General features: G+C 35.7%; 1 protein-coding gene across 2 annotated transcripts in view; it reads right to left on the bottom strand.

The window, feature by feature from the left end:
- The window catches only part of LOC117317960 (cyclin-dependent kinase 14-like), a 51708-nt gene extending 37103 nt beyond the window's left edge, over positions 1-14605 (bottom strand). For both annotated transcript variants that reach the window (XR_004530279.1, XM_033872929.1), the window contains exon 1: positions 14452-14605. Coding sequence is in view for 1 of the 2 variants with exons in the window: in XM_033872929.1 (XP_033728820.1) it covers positions 14452-14500 (49 nt within the window). In the remaining variant the exon portion in view is untranslated. The remainder of the gene's footprint in view (positions 1-14451) is intronic.
- Between the last annotated feature and the right edge of the window lie 3237 nt (positions 14606-17842).

Consider the following 17842-nt stretch of genomic DNA (forward strand, 5'->3'; position numbering starts at 1 on the left):
CTTCAATTGTCAAAATCCAAGATGGCGGTCTGTCGGCCATATTGTTTTCCAATTGATCTCAAAATGCAATAAGCATAACGAGGCACCAAGGGGAACCTCCATATGAAATTTGAGAAAGATTCCAAGATGGCTGCCTGTCGGCCATGTTGTTTTCAGATTGGTCTCAAAACGCAAAATGCATAACTAGGCACCAAGGGAAACCTACATATGAAATTTCAGAAAGATCCATTCAGTACATTCTCAGAAATAGTGATAACAAACTTCAATTGTCAAAATCCAAGATGGCTGCCTGTCGGCCATGTTGTTTTCCGATTGGTCTCAAATCGCAATATGCATAACTAGGCACCAAGGGGAACCTACATATGAAATTTGAGAAAGATCCCTTCAGTACTTTCTCAGAAATAGCGATAACAAACTTCAATTGTCAAAATCCAAGATGGCTGCCTGTCGGCCATGTTGTTTTCGGATTGGTCTCAAAACGATAACTAGGCACCAAGGGGAACCTTCATATGAAATTTGAGAAAGATCCCTTCAGTACCTTCTCAGATATAGCAATAACAAACTTCAATTGTCAAAATCCAAGATGGCTGCCTGTCGGCCATGTTGTTTTCGATTGGTCTCAAAACGCAATATGCATAACTAGGCACCAAGGGAAACCTACATCTGAAATTTCAGAAAGATAAATTCAGTACTTTCTCAGAAATAGTGATAACAAACTTCAATTGTCAAAATCCAAGATGGCTGCCTGTCGGCCATGTTGTTTTCAGATTGGTCTCAAAACGCAAAATGCAAAACTAGGCACCAAGGGAAACCTCCATATGAAATTTCAGAAAGATCCATTCAGTACTTTCTCAGAAATAGTGATAACAAACTTCAATTGTCAAAATCCAAGATGGCTGCCTGTCGGCCATGTTGTTTTCCGATTGGTCTCAAATCGCAATATGCATAACTAGGCACCAAGGGGAACCTTCATATGAAATTTGAGAAAGATCCCTTCAGTACTTTCTCAGAAATAGTGATAACAAACTTCAATTGTCAAAATCCAAGATGGCTGCCTGTCGGCCATGTTGTTTTCAGATTGGTCTCAAAACGCAAAATGCAAAACTAGGCACCAAGGGAAACCTCCATATGAAATCTCAGAAAGATCCATTCAGTACTTTCTCAGAAATAGTGATAACAAACTTCAATTGTCAAAATCCAAGATGGCTGCCTGTCGGCCATGTTGTTTTCCGATTGGTCTCAAATCGCAATATGCATAACTAGGCACCAAGGGGAACCTACATCTGAAATTTGAGAAAGATCCCTTCAGTTCTTTTTCAGAAGTAGCGATAACAAACTTCAATTGTCAAAATCCAAGATGGCTGCCTGTCGGCCATGTTGTTTTCATATTGGTCTCAAAACGCAATATGCATAACTAGGCACCAAGGGGAACCTACATATGAAATTTAAGAAAGATCCCTTCAGTACTTTCTCAGAAATAGCGATAACAAGAATTGTTTACGGACGGACGGACGGAGGGACGGACCACGGACCACGGACGCAGGGCAATTTGAATAGCCCACCATCTGATGATGGTGGGCTAAAAAGTAGTTCTCAAATGTTTTTGTGATTATCTGATTTTTATACAAATTTCTATCAATTTACTGCTTTGAAGATATCAAACTTGTTAATTACTTACTATGACCTGTAATGAATTATACTATTTCGACAGATTTCTGAAATTTTAAGTTTTGCATATTAATAAGTAGCATTTCACTAAAGGTCATATCCTTATAATTACGCCCTACAATTACAAGATATAAACAAATCATAAACAATCAGAACAGAGGTCAATTCATACTCAAAAGAGCTTTTTTTAATTGTGGTAGAAACAGGTTACACAAACTCTTATTTGTGATTGTTGTATTTGGTATTTCTTTCACTCTCATTAGTTATTTTTCCTAAGTAACAAAAAAAAAACTCACTAAATTGACAAATTACAAACTTAGTTATAATACAACAACCACTGGTTGTGTAACCTCTATTTCTACCCCAGTAGGTGGGGTGTTATACAACTCCCAAGGCAGGAAATAATCATTACAACATTTCATAATACAAATTTATACTACAGCCGCTCGTTGTGAACCTCCACATATATTCATTATTTTAACGAGTCTACCATAGATAATATTTTCCCCTTGAATTACCAGCACAAGATGAACTCGATCTTCCTAAGGGAGAGATTTCACGACACTTTCCTTACAACCAAATATAATTACTCTTATTCAATAACTGGCCATTTAGAAATTAGGTATGAGCTATAAAATCCGCCTTTGGCATGAAGAGCATATTAGATAAATGTGTAGGGCTTTCAGCGTACCACATCATTTCCTTTAGGACTAATTATCTGTTGGAATAGATCAGATATTTGATAAAATCTGGCTACTTTTGCTTTTTGCTCCAATCAATATTTTGGCTATAAGTTAATAGCAGAGTATAGAATCCTGATGATGGAGACACTAAATATCTGTCAATATGATTCCTGATGATGGAGACACTAAATATCTGTCAATATGATTCCTGATGATGGAGACACTAAATATCTGTCAATATGATTCCTTATCAGGAAATAACACTTCAAATCAATTTTATTATAACATATGCTCATTTTATAAATATAGATCAGAACAAAAATACTGCCGTCGTCAAATTACCCTCTCCCGAACTGAGCAGAATATTAGTTCTGTATTTGGCCTAAGAAGCGCAAAAGGGATGCATTTTAATTGAACTATTTTTAGAGATGTTTTTCCATGAAAACTGATATAAGGGTTGGAAGAATAATAAAATAACTTGTTTTTGAAAAGTAGTGTCTATATTTCCAAGAAAAAGAGGTGAGGGGGTGTTTCTATAGGGACAAGACTAAAAATGTGTTCATCAGGTGGAATAATTGGAAAAGGCCCACAGGGCTAACGGTTTATATCTTATACTACTCCAAACACTACTTACTAAGCCCTAATGATTTCCACAAAGTTTTGATTAAACTGCAGCTGTACGGTTTAAACTTCAAAATACGCTAGAATTATAGGTTTTTCAAGGAGTACTGATGGCAAACATCTGAGCTTCCAGGAAAAATAATGACAGTATTTGGTCACCATTGAACAGTCCAACATTTCAGGACTCAATTCACCAGTCGTAGGTGTGTTGACCTCTGAATAGAGTCACACTATTGGGGGCTTTTTGGGCCTGTTATTGGGCCCCATTCCCAATTGAAATTATTTCATATTTAAGCTAAATTCCCAAAATTTGCAGTTTACTCCTGAAAAAATCTTTCCCAATTCCCTAATTTTCTTCCCAATATGAGACAAAAAAGGCCCTTTCCCAAACCAGTGAGAAAAAGCCCTAATATAGCATTATATCGCCAGGTAGCTATATATGTAAGTAAAATGTTAATGTGACAAAGAAGAAAAATACAATGATTAGATCAGGATTAAACTGACAGGACCTCCGAACTCTTGACGGATGCTTTAACCATTTAAATTTGAGCTACCAAGCCACACGCGTCTTTCAAGTCCAGAGTCAAATGGTGAATCAAGTCAGTCAGATAGTCATTCAAGTCAGTCAAAGGTCATTCAAGTCAGTCAGATAGTCTTTCAAGTCCAAGGTCGAATGGTCGATCAAGTCTATATAAGTATCATCTGTATCAAGTTTATGTAAGTCGATCAATTACATGGTGGTCGATCATTTCAGAAAGTGTATAATACTACTTTAAGTAAAATCACAAGGCATGGATTATCTTATCTGTATCACTACTAAATGTACAATAGCTGTTTGCTGGTTCATGAAAATCTCATTTATCTATCGATTGCCATGAGGAAGCAAGGAAAAGCTTTCAACTGACAACTATAAAGATAGCAATCTGTGCCGTAATAAAATACAGAAAATAGTAGTTACCAATTGCAGCCAAGTGACAGCCTACGTTTAATCTTTGTTCATTTTTGTGTCTGATTTCTTTTACACAAAAATCCAGCAAAAGCTGGCCAATTTACTATGCAAATGAGGGTGCTTTGAATTAACTCTGTAACAGCTGTCCAAATCAAAGTTATCTTCAATTTTTAAATTTATTGCAATTTAATTCAATTTTCATTGATTTTATCCTTCATGTTTTAAAAAAGATTTAAAACTTGAGAAATACAAATGCTGTCTACCTAGTTGATATGCATATGTCTGTCAGGTAATATAACTAAATTGTAAAACTGCAACACTTAAACCTTTCTCAATATATAATGCAATCAAGTCATATTTACATTAGCTGACACTGGGTAAATAATTGGACCCAACAAAGAAATAGACGAAGGCTGCATTCAGTGGCCTTTATAGACAGAATTCTGAGAACACATGTACTTGTCTTTAAATCAATGGCCTTTATAAACAGGTATCTGAGTACATGTGTACTTGTCTTTACATAAACAGGTTTTTGATCATGAGTACGCATGTACTTGTCTTTTAAGTCAGTGGCCTTTATAAACAGGTTTTTGAGTACACATGTACTTGTCTTTAGTCAGTGGTCTTAATAAACAGGTTTTTGAGAACACATGTACAGTGTACCCTCGTCCTATCACCACCCGATTCTACCGCCACCCTCGCATACCGCCACCTACACCCCTAGAACGGATTTCCCTTCTATATAATTCCCTCGTTAAGTTCGCCACCCTTGCATACCGCCATCCGCCACGTTCATAGCAATACGAACGTCCCAAATCCCTATATATTACCCTCGACGATATCGCCATCGTGGTCCGTTTTTCTGCGATCTAGGAACTCTTTAGTGTTCTATTTATAGAATTAGGGAATTTCCTTTTTCACAGGTAACTTAGTTATACGCTTGAATGAGTTTCTATCACTCAGGTAGATATATGTATAGATGTTTATATATGTGACATCTACACACAGGTATGGTTTGATTTGTAATAAAGCATGACTGATTTCTGCTCAATAAGTGTTCTTATTTATGGTATGAACGATTTGGCTTCATCAGTCGAGATGGAAACTCCGAGACGAAAGCGTGTTCTTCAGACTTGATCCAGTGCCGCATAATTTCCAATAAAATTCGACAGATTGTAACAGATGGCATGAGACAAAAGCAAATTAATGACTTTTTTTCAGAAATTACATATGTAAATATGTATTTGTAAGCTACGAAATGTACGGTCAATACCATGGTGTCTTATATGTTAACTCATTGTGTTTTTATTAAAACGTTGGTACAACATTATCTTTTACTGTTGTAATGTTCATGATTCGATACTAACGCCACCCTCGTTATACCGCCATAATTGACACGGACGAAATGTGGCGATATAACGAGGGTAGACTGTACTTGTCTTTAAGTCAGTGGTCTTTATAAACAGGTTTTTGAGTACACATGTACTTGTCTTTAAGTCAGTGGTCTTTATAAACAGGTTTTTGAGTACACATGTACTTGTCTTTAAGTCAGTGGTCTTTATAGACAGGTTTTTTAGTACAAGTGTACTCGTCTTTTGTTCAATCTTTTGACACTTATTATCTTCCAGCCAGTGTAAATGCCATTATTATGTACAATACTTCTTTTATGAAAATGAATAGTTTAAGTTTCAGAAAATCACAAAAGTAAAGTTGAACATCTGAAAATTTGCCATGTACAATATCAAAAAGTTTGGCCAGTTTTTCAGAGTGGACAGTTTTTTTTAAAGATGATTGATTATCATCCATTGATCCAGATCAATTTATTGATCAGCTATCGTGCTTGATGACTTAAAGTGTTAAAAATTAACATGGATAATTTTAAATCTGAGTAGAAAACTAACATTGATAATTATAGATCTGAATAAAAATTCATTGCATTTGTAGCAAAATACTTTTGGGAAATTCAAAACATATCATATATATTATCTGTTGATATGGAATTCAAAATAGTGACAATCAGAGAAGTCACCTGACCCTTGACCCTTGACCTTAAGTCATCATAGCATGACATTGTCCCGTTCTTGTACTAAATGTTTGTATAGGGAGGTCCCCGATGATAATATCAAGTACACCACAGGATTTTAATTTTCACTCTCAGATTTACTGTTGAATCTAGCTGATAGTGTAATTTATGATCCCTAAGGATGATAATTTCATAAAGTTGATTTGTTTCATAAATTGTTTTTATAACATAATATTAAATTCCGATGCCATGAACATAACAACTACCAATGATATTTTCACATACCTCGCATATCCCAAAGGCTACATCAAAGTATTCATTTTGACGCTCTCAAATTTAAGAGCATAACTGAACTTTAAAAATAGATTACATAAATGCCTGGCCTGCAGGTCTACCATGTAACGCAGCTATGACAAAGTCCTACATGTCCTACGACACCTAGCTGTGTAATTATGTTATTGTGACGTCATAAATAATTTGACGATTCAATCAAGAAATGACATCACACCATTCAATGTCTCTGCAGAGAAAAACATACTGTTTAGACGAAATTTACCTGTCTTAATAATTTTCCAGTTTTCTCTGTCTTAATAATTTCCAGTTTTCCCTGTCTTAATAATTTTCCAGTTTTCCATGTCTTAATAATTTTCCAATTTCCCAAGCTGTCTTAATAATTTTCCAGTTTACCTGTCTTAATAATTTTCCAGTTTCCCAAGCTGTCTTGATAATTTTCCAGTTTTCCAAGCTGTCTTGATAATTTTCCAGTTTTCCCTGTCTTAATAATTTTCCAGTTTCCCTGTCTTAATAATTTTTTAGTTTTACCTGTCTTAATAATTTTCCAGTTTACCTGTCTTGATAATTTTCCAGTTTACCTGTCTTGATAATTTTCCAGTTTTCCCTTATACAGATCTAGAGTGTATTCTCACCTTCTCTGACCTAGTAGAATCAAATATTGACCGAGTATGGAACCCGAGGTCAATATTTTAGGTTCTACCATGGCCACATGACTATAACAGTACCACCATAATGACCGAATCAAAGGTCCATAATTTTCAGGAAATTTACATTGAGGCACAATCTAATTAAAATCTAGATGGTCATTCTCACTACGTTACATAAACATCTTACAACATCCCGTATGTATAAGGGGTCACGTCGGGGTGACGTTTGATATGTGTGTATTTCACTTTCAGGGTGAATTGTCAATTTGTTGATGTCATCGAAGCAAACCATTTCGTCACAGCATACATCTGAAGCAAACCATTTCAGCACAGCATGCTTTGTGGGACAAACTGACTTGAAACAAATTGACAGATTATGCAAGCTATGCACTTTAGTCATGCTAATTCGGATATACACTATTCACTTCCAAGATTCTTGAAGTAGTCATTTGATTGGCTAATATAAAAGGTCACACCGTCGTGACCCCTTTGGGATGTTGTTAGATGTTAACATAGTGAGAATTACCACCTAGATTTTAATCAGATTGATCGAGGCATTGTGACGTGGCAATGATTGACATCATAAATGCAATACTGACTTGCATTTGGGTGTTTCTAAAGATAGAAACATCGGGTTAATATCTCTCCGACTCCACATGACCATGCATGTTTTAGTCAATGAAAATGCAAATCGGACCATATCTAGAATTTTCTGTTACATGCAAACAAGACAAAGAATTTATCAATATATTGTTATGAACATTTACGAAAATTGTGCTGAAAATTTCTCAGATTTACTAGTAGAGAGGAAATATCACAGAGTGTTATATCTAGCTGTTCCGTGGAATACAAATGCTGGTAATAAACAAGTCAACCAGTATTTGTTCAGAGTTAATGCATGGAACCCATTCATTCTTCAAAACAGGCGTGAAATGAGTTGATCTAGGGCCCAGTTATAACTGACAGGCCACTTAGGTACAGGAGGAGGAATAATGAGGGGGGGGGGGGGGGGGGGGGGGGGGGAGTAGAAGAGGAGGAGGGGGAGGAGGAGGGTCAGGTCATATGAAAATAGAAAAATATGGCGGAGTGGAAAAGTGGAGGAAAAGGAGGATGACAACAACAATGATAATGAGGACACCTAGCTACCGGTAATTACATGTGGAATCTTCTGATTCCACTTACGAAGATTCCACTAACACTCCTAAATGTAACAGGTTGCCATTTCCTATAAACGATTCACATTAATTAGACTCAGATGTGTAGTACAGAGATGAGAGGCTTCACCAATACAAACATAATCTGGCCCTAAACCTTATTTATGATATATATACATCTGACAATCTATCACCGTGATAACAGACAATATAAATATACACAATGTCAAAATGTTGAACATCTGACCACATCTGAATCTGACAATCTACCACCATAATAACAGACAATGGTATGGGAGTCATGTCTCACATAACCTTTAAACTGTTGTATGGTTGTGGCCATCGTTGATTTGAAGTATGTTTGTATGGTGGGCGTCGTTGATTTGATCTAGGTTTGTATGGCGGGTGTCGTCGATTTAACCTAAATTTGTATGGCGGGTGTCGTCGATTTGACCTAGATTTGTATGGCGGGTGTCGTCGATTTGACCTAGATTTGTATGGCGGTGTCGTCAATTTGACCTAGGTTTGTATGGTGGACGTCGTTGATTTGACCTAGATTTGTATGGCGGGTGTCATCAATCTGACATAGGTTTGTATGGAAGGTGTCGTCGATTTGACCTAGATTTGTCTCACGGGTACCGGTGTCGTCAATTTGACCCTAGATTTGTATGGAAGGTGTCGTCGATTTGACCTAGATTTGTCTGATGGGTGTCATCAATGAAGCAGAAGATGCTTATCCTTCCTGAACATCTGGTCTTAATAACAGAATTTATTATCTTAGCCTTAAATTTGTTATCAATGTTTTTAGTACTGAACGAAGTAAAGCATTGAAAGGTTGTCAATATATTTAAAATCTCCTTAATCACTTGGTTCAGTAACATTACAAAAATATATGCGAAGCCGAAGATTTACGAACACTTCCACAAATTTGTAATTAATTGCCTTTTCAAAATCATCATCAATGATCGATTTTATTCTAAGTTTATTCAATTAAATTCTATTTTTTTTTAGATCATCGGCCCAACACTACCAATAAATTCATTTTTTCTTCATCATCAACCGTTAATCTAACATCCTATAGTGTATACATATTTGAACCTCGTTTGAGCAGGAATTTTGTCTTGGACATATTTTGGATAACGAGGAAGCCCAGTGTATGACAAATGACTGTGTACTACATATATATATAGATTAGAGAGCACAGGTAACCATCATTCACATGTAGTCAAAAGTGATTATGTTGCAAATAATTTGGCAGTTGTGTGGATTTGGCTACTACGTTTGGCACAAACTGACTTCTGTTAGAGATTTTGGAGATATCGATGGAAATATGTAAACCCCATCAACACACAATGTTCTACTGTTCACCAGGAAGATATCTCGTCAAACTCAAATCATTATAGCCCAACTTGAGGGTAATCTTTAGCATGTATGGGTAAAGATTTTTAATATTGATGCATTGAGAATAGCCAGTCACCACCACTGTACCTGATCAGCTCAGGAATTTCTAAGGGGAAAATTTAAGACATATTTTACTTTCAATCTATATACATGTAAAACTACTCAAACAGCTAAGTCATTCTAAAAATAAAGCGTTTAATGGTTTGGGTGGTGTACATGTTTCATCTTCAAAATCACCAAACCCAACATAAAGTCAAAATTCATCAGTGTTTCTTCAAAAATACATATAAAACATGATAAAACTGTCTATACTCATGAATTAATCCACCAATAAGCCCCCTACTCACAAATAAACCCCTGTTCAAAAATAAGCCCTTAGACCTGCATACAATTAAATCCCCTCACAAATATATAATATAAGCTCTTGATCACAAATTAGACTCATTAATCCTCACATACATAAACCTCGAATAAGTCCCTTCACAAATAAGTCCCCTCACAAATAAGTCCCTTCACAAATAAGTCCCCTCACAAATAAGTCCCTTCACAAATAAGTCCCCTCACAAATAAGTTCCCTCACAAATAAGTCCCTTCACAAATAAGCCCCATGATCACAAATAAGCCCCATCACAAATAATTATAAGTCCCCTCATCAATAAGTCCCTTCACAAATAAACTCCCCTTACAAATAAGCCTTTCCTCACAAATAAGTCCCCTCACAAATAAGTCCCTTCACAAATAAGTCACCTCACAAATAAGTTCCCTCACAAATAAGTCCCTTCACAAATAAGCCCCATGATCACAAATAAGCCCCATCACAAATAATTATAAGTCCCCTCATCAATAAGTCCCTTCACAAATAAACTCCCCTTACAAATAAGCCTTTCCTCACAAATAAGTCCCCTCACAAATAAGTCCCTTCACAAATAAGTCACCTCACAAATAAGTTCCCTCACAAATAAGTCCCTTCACAAATAAGCCCCATCACAAATAATTATAAGTCCCCTCATCAATAAGTCCCTTCACAAATAAACTCCCCTTACAAATAAGCCTTTCCTCACAAATAAGTCCCCTCACAAATAAGTCCCTTCACAAATAAGTCCCCTCACAAATAAGTCCCCTCACAAATAAGTTCCCTCACAAATAAGTCCCCTCATCAATAAGTCCCTTCACAAATAAACTCCCCTTACAAATAAGTCTTTCCTCACAAATAAGTCCCCTCACAAATAAGCCAATTCACATTATTGCAGAAATCAACTTAAATATGATTTATAGCTTATAAGTAATTAGCAAAAAACAAGCTTTACAAACAGCTATATATATATCCTCTCCCTAAACTTTTATACAAAACTTAGGGGTCTTATATATTATTAATCAGGGATTGATAATGTACAGTAATTCAACGCATCAATTAAATTTGAACGCATCTCTTCAAATTTTGATTGTTTATAACTATGCGGCAGCCCTGTTAGCAATACAGATACACTGTCTGCATAAAATTCTGCTGTCTGGTTCTTGTTGATGATTTCCCTGTAGGAACTGTGCTGTTTCCTACGTATCTGGGACGTTTATTTCAGTGATTTCAAGATAAAGAGGGACATTTGACATTTACATGCCTACAAGGCCACAATACTATGTTAAACCAGCTGGTCTTGCTTTGTCTACTTAACAATACATTTCAAATCATTTTAAAATGAAGCTGTACATGTTTTATCCTAAAAATATATATTCATAAATACATATATACTGATACAATTTAATATGATAACATCAACCCTGCAGATTCTTAAAATATTTGTTGGCCTCACGTAGAACAGCAAAACATTTAATGTCAGCTGTCTGTCAAGCACTTGGAGGATCCTGAGTAATATATGATAGAGAACACCATTTACATTTCTAGATCTATCATCAATTTCCTCTAAACAAAAACTTCCCCTGGTAGTTGTGTAGTTAAGTCCATCCGCTCTGTCTGGTAAACCATGGTTCAACCCTGGGTCACACGAATACAAATAACATATATAATACCTACCAGGGACTTCCAACAACGAATCTCAGTCTACATTTTGGCAATAAGTTAAGACAAATAAGAAATATGCAATATTTCCCCCAATAAACTCCTCCATAAAAGCAGGGTACTAGTAAATTAATTAAAAATTTAAGTGATTTGCAAAAGTTCCATTTAAGTAACACCGAATCTCAGTCTACATTTTGGCAATAAGTTGAAAGAAGAAATGTGTAATATTTCCCCCAATCAACTCTACAACATCGAAGCAAAAGTAAATTAATTTAAAAATCAAAGTGATTTGCAAAAGTTTTTTTTTTAATGCAGGGCTTTCTCTGGGGGCTTTTTGGGGCCGTTAATCAGGGTCCCATTCCCAATTGAAATTATTTCATATTTAAGCGTTTACTCCTAAAAATATCTTTCCCAATTCACCAATTTTCATCCCAAAATAAGACAAAAAGGCCCTTTCCCAATCCCTTGAGAAAAAGCCCTGTACTGTCATTTAAGTATATATATTATATATTATAGATGTTTATTTCTCTCGGTACAACTACGACAGGAAATTTAAATCTTTATCTTTGGATCACCAACACATAGTGTATATGATACATTGTGCTAATAAATAGATATAGCTTAGAAACACAAATGACGAAGGAAGACAACTTTTTGACTCGTGCCCTGACCGGGCCTCGAACTCACGATCTACGGCACCCAATTGCCTAGCCAGTATGTTTATATAGATCTATCTGTAAATTTGTAGCGTCTTGTTTGTCACTTAACTAGCTAGGTGATGAGGCCAGTGGGAATTTCCCTCTGGCATAGAGGAAAGACGTCCACTTACAGAACCAGAGTTCTCTAGTTTGAGCTCCAGTGAGGGCAGAATATTTCCTATAACTCCTCCGTGAGATGTCAAATTCTGAACGTGATTTGGCAGTAGATGATCATTCACTGATCAAAATATCAATCAAATAATGTTTTCTTCTCTGAGGTGGTGTCAAATACTGACGGTGTTCTGGCAACTGATATTGTTTCACTGATCAAAAATAATTTATGAGAGGGATGTACTTTTTGCCTTGGAATGAGGAATTAGTCAGAAAGAGTAAAAAAAAATACAAGGAAAATCTAAAAACAATATTCCCGTTCCAGTGAACACCATTCCATAGTAAAAACTATCTAACGATAATCCCATTTCTGTGAATACCATGCCGAAGTAGAAATTATTTCACAGTATTCCCATTTCAGTGAACATTGTGCCAGAAATAGAAACTAATTAACGATAATCCCGTTCCAGTGAACATCATTTTGAGGTAAAAACTAATCAACAATATTCTCAGTTTAGTGAATATCATCCCAGAGTAGAAACTTTTTCACATTTCTTTCAGGGGATTTTGAATCAGCTCCAAATATCAATTGTACTTTTAGAACAGAAAAGATAAATTTTGGCAGCAGAAAGAACCTTATTATAATTATAGGGCAAATCATTCTATACAATTGTACATTTTTTTTAGAAATTATTTTTTTAACATCAACTGAACTTTTTTAGCAGTCAGATGAGCTTTGCTGTTACCGAGCTTGGGCCAACTGTTGAATAAATAGCATACATTTCACTAAAACGTAAAGCTTCATCATGTGGATGGGGCTGATATGAAATATTTTACACATTGAATAATATGAAAGGGTTTGAAGATGTTAGATGTTTTGTTTCAATATTATTTACAATTGATCAGTTGATACTGGTTGTATTTCCGACATCGATATTGTCTGAAAAAACATCACCGGCTTCATTTACGACCATGCGAAAAAAAAACCTTTGGACCTCATTTAAATTAGATGCTAAACTCAGGCTTCTATAGCTCGATCTACTTGCATTGAGAAGATAAACAAACCGGTCCTGAGGCTGAGACAATTGGGCTTCACACATTACCTGTCACGGGTGTTTTTCACAGTTGACTGGCGTGACCTCGTCTCATGATCGCTCAGGTAAGGCCGGTTTTCAGAAGTAAATTTTGGTATATTTTAACAGGAACCGGACACAAAATCGGTCTGGTGTTCAGAGGTATCAGTATTTTTTTAATACTATGATAAATTTTAAAAGGACCAATTCCGTACAATGACAATTCTTTCGGTATTCAGAGGTGTTCGGTTTTTAGAAGGTTCAGTTTTCGGAAGTTGCACTGTATATATGTTTGTGAAGATGTAATGACAAATAAAACTATATCTGTACATCAGTGGAATTCAATTTTGATATTTGTATACACACAACATAAACATATGATAGGTCTAAATTGTTTGTACCACATATTTACATACTAAGTGGCACTGTTTTGACATAACACACGAGTCATGTATATTGTACATCTTTGTCTATTAAATGCATGTTCATCAATATGAAAGGACACATGTATATTAAAACACACATATTTACATCACAGGGCCTCGCGTCAGTTTCCACATTACATATATATATATAATTATATGACACGGGCTCGTTTTCGGGATTCTGAGAAACCTATGACATGGGGCTTATAGACCGATAACCCAATTTTTTAATAAGGTTTCAGAATGTATATGAATACTTAATTTATAGTGTTGTGGTTGTTAACTGATGTCATATGTTACTCAGAATCCCGAAACCGAGCCCCTGTGATATATGACATGCACTTCGCATTGATTTCGTCTGGTGGCGGGGTCAGGGGATACTCGGACTACAAACTATGTACTATAATAGGGACGCTAGCTGTAACAGAACTGAGCACCCAGAGCAGGTGACAAGTACAATGACGCCAGACAGGTCAGTGTATTGTGGATAAGACAACAGACTAGGAACTGGGTATCCATGTCCCCTCCCCCGGAGAAATAGGCTCTTCCCCTGGAGAACTAAGGGCTTTAAATTAAGGAGTTGTAAACATGACTCATAACAAACAAAGAGTTATACTGCTTGTTTGGTGACATCGACCAACTGTTCGTCTGTCAAACAGCCGCCCGCCTAGTCTACAAAAACAGTCTTACCGTCTCTCATCTTGATTTTCTCCGCTTGGCATTTATTGTCCGACGCCATTTGGAGGCTGTCTGAGATTCTAGATCACCCCCATATAACACATCCACATGAATTACATAGCACTGTAACGTTCACTCCTTTTCTTTTAATACACAGTTCGCCATTTTATGGCATATTGGTAGACACCGGAATTTTTCATGCAATCTATAGCATACATTAGATAGGTTCCGAATGAACTTGCTCTCAAGGCCTCCGCGAAGCTTGAAATAGAAAGTAGGCGAACTAAGCTATAAAATCAGTGGTTTTTGATATTTTACTTTTCTCAAACAGGTTGAGTAGGTTTAGAAAAAAATACATGATAATAAGTAGTTGTTTTTATTTTATACGTTGATGATATGTTAGAAACTTTTTTTTCAGGCCAAAACGATATAGGCCTATTGATCATTGAGTAGTAACCTAGTGCAAAGGGAAATAACTCGTATAGGCTTATTGCCCATTATGATAAGCTGTGTTTTTGATCCGAAATATAAAAAAAAGAGATGGGGGGTGGGGGGGGGGGGGGGGGGGTATTTTATCTATTCTCATATATTTATCTTTAAGACACAACTTCAACACATTTTTCAAGACGCATAATTTCCATGGAAAACATTCGTCAAATGTCACGTTTATGGCAGTCCTTCGATATTTGCTGTCGATGACTTTTACATGTAATATTTTTAAATTTCGTTAAAAACGCGTTTAAAATCATACTTCAATAATGTTTGATTTGTTGAGCATGAATTCTTCTGCTAAATTATAGATGGCTGAAGATGCCAGAACCTCAGGAAAATTGAAGCAATGGTTGACAACAATATCTGTTCTGAGTTTTATCGTCACTGGATGGTAGCACAGACTTGTATATTAGATATGTCGGATAGCTATGTTAAACTTTAGGATACATCATGTACTGTTAAAAACATCACTGATAAGAGATTGTGTGCCAAAGATCATTCTATGTTTTGATGTAGCACTTTTTATACAAATAAAATGGAATTGTAGCTAGGCTAGGCATTTTAATCTTTTATTTTGTAGAATATCACATTGTTGTTGATGGCCATTGGACACACATATCTCTTGCTTCTAACAATGGCTCTAAAACCAGAATTAGTAGAACTTAAAACAAAAACAAAACAGACAAAAAAGAAGGAAAAAAATAAAAGAAATAAAAAATAATTTGTATTTTACAATAATTTTTTTTATTGCGAAATATTATCGCAAAGCCTATAGTAACGCGTCAAAATGGGTTTTTAACGCGTTAAATTTTAGCTTATGCGAGTAGCTTATTTCATTTCTAAATGAACGGCTTTTCACAATACATATTCCCAGCCATTGAAGACACACAAGAAGAACAAGTTGTTCCAATTTTACATTTAGCAATTTTTGATTGAAGGAGTCACAATCCCGATACCAAGCTTTAATTAAAATTTACAAGTCTTATATTCTGCCATTATTTGAATACTGTTGTGAGGTTTGGGACGGTTGTTCTCTCGGTGATGCAGACAAATTGGAAAAACTTCACTTAGAAATAGCAAGAATAATTACTGGATTACCATCTTTTGCTAGCAGACTTTCGTTATATTCTGAAAGTGGTTTAGAACCATTTGCTACTCGTCGTACTAGGAGAAAACTGTAACTTTTCTATAAAGTCACAAATCACCTAACACCAAACTACTACTGCCTCCTTTAGTATCTGAAAACTCTCACTATAACCTCCGAGACGCCAATAACTACTCTTTACCAAATTTCCGACTTCATTTGACCAATACTTCGTTTTTCCCGGCTACTATTCGACTTTGGAACCAATTAGATTTAGAAACTATGCAAAGTAACTCATACTTAGTTTTTAAAAAGTCTCACTAATACAATGTATATCAAAAGTACCTTATTATTACTCTGTTGGAAATAGAAAATCTAATATATTGCATGCTAGATTAAGAAATAGTAAGTTGTAGTACTTTAAATAATGACCTTTTCCGATCTCATCTGATTGATTATAGTCACTGTCAATGTGGTCATCCTATTGAGGATACATATCATTTCTTCTTCGTCTGTAATAATTATGTTGAACAGAGAATCGAATTGTACCGAAATCTGAACAATTTCATACCGCTAGATCTGCAGCTATTACTGTATGGAAGCAGTGATTTATCCATAGAGGATAATGTTACAATATGTAAAAACACTCAGAAGTACATTCTTGATTCGTATAGATTTTAATTCCCCTTATCTCTCTATGTATATCTGTATAAATGTATGTGTGGTTATCATATCTATTCCGATGCCGATGGCAAAAGAGAATCGAATTTCCAGGAGGCATAGGAAGCGAACGAAGAGAGCTAACCATGGCACAGGATGTGATGAACTTTAGAAAGAATAGTGTGAACTTCTGCTATCGGCATCGGAATAGTTTATTAGAATAGTTTACTTGAATTGTTTATTCAATTGATAATCTATAGTCATAATGATTTTTTAAAAATTATATCTTCATTATAACTCTCTCTCTCTCTCTCTCTCTCTCTCTCTCTCTCTCTCTCTCTCTCTCTCTCTCTCATATGTAAATATATGTCATCTTGTAAAATATATGTATTATATGTATGTTAAATTATAAAGGGAAAGGGCTTAATATTAGTTTGATAACTTGTGCCCAATTCCCATGTATATATTAAGATACAATAAAATATGTTTAAATCAAATCCCGATGCCAGATGATGAACAATAGGAATATACATCATTTTATATTATTAGCCCATAGTGGTCTTTTGTTGTTGACGTCCTCGTAAGCTTCTGTGCTTCTTTTGACGCATTTTATTTTTACTATTTTTTCCCCGCCCCTTTTTCGGATGAGGAAAACATTTTTTCTAGCCTTCAAAAAGCCTATGCCTAACACCCCCCCCCCCCCCCCCCCCCCCCCCCAGTCATGCTTATCGAAAATCTTTTCCCCGAAAGATTGCAAAATTTGCTATAATCTTTTCTTTTTCCGAAATTTTGGCCGTCAGACACCTCGCTGAAATAAAAAAAAAAAAATACTGGACCCCCCCTCCTCCCCTCCATCTTTTCAAATTTCCTGGACCCGCGCCTGCGTAGTGTACATAAGCGAGTTAGTTTTTATCGCCTATATATTGTACGTGACTCGCCTATTGGACATCACTCGCCTATGCTAGGTCACATCTGTCGGTTCCATCGGTTCCATTTTTTTCGAGGTTATATAGTCCTTCCACTTAAAAAATTATAAATGTGGTAATGAAGATGAATAGATCAAATTGATATTTGCAAAAACAAAGTGTCTGGATAAATAATTTATGTTTGTCAAATTATCCGTGTCATCTTCGTGGTTATTATTATACCCCTGGACAGAGACCTATA

The sequence above is a fragment of the Pecten maximus genome, chromosome 19 (assembly GCF_902652985.1).
Source record: "Pecten maximus chromosome 19, xPecMax1.1, whole genome shotgun sequence".
NCBI classification, from domain to species: Eukaryota; Metazoa; Mollusca; class Bivalvia; order Pectinida; family Pectinidae; genus Pecten; species Pecten maximus.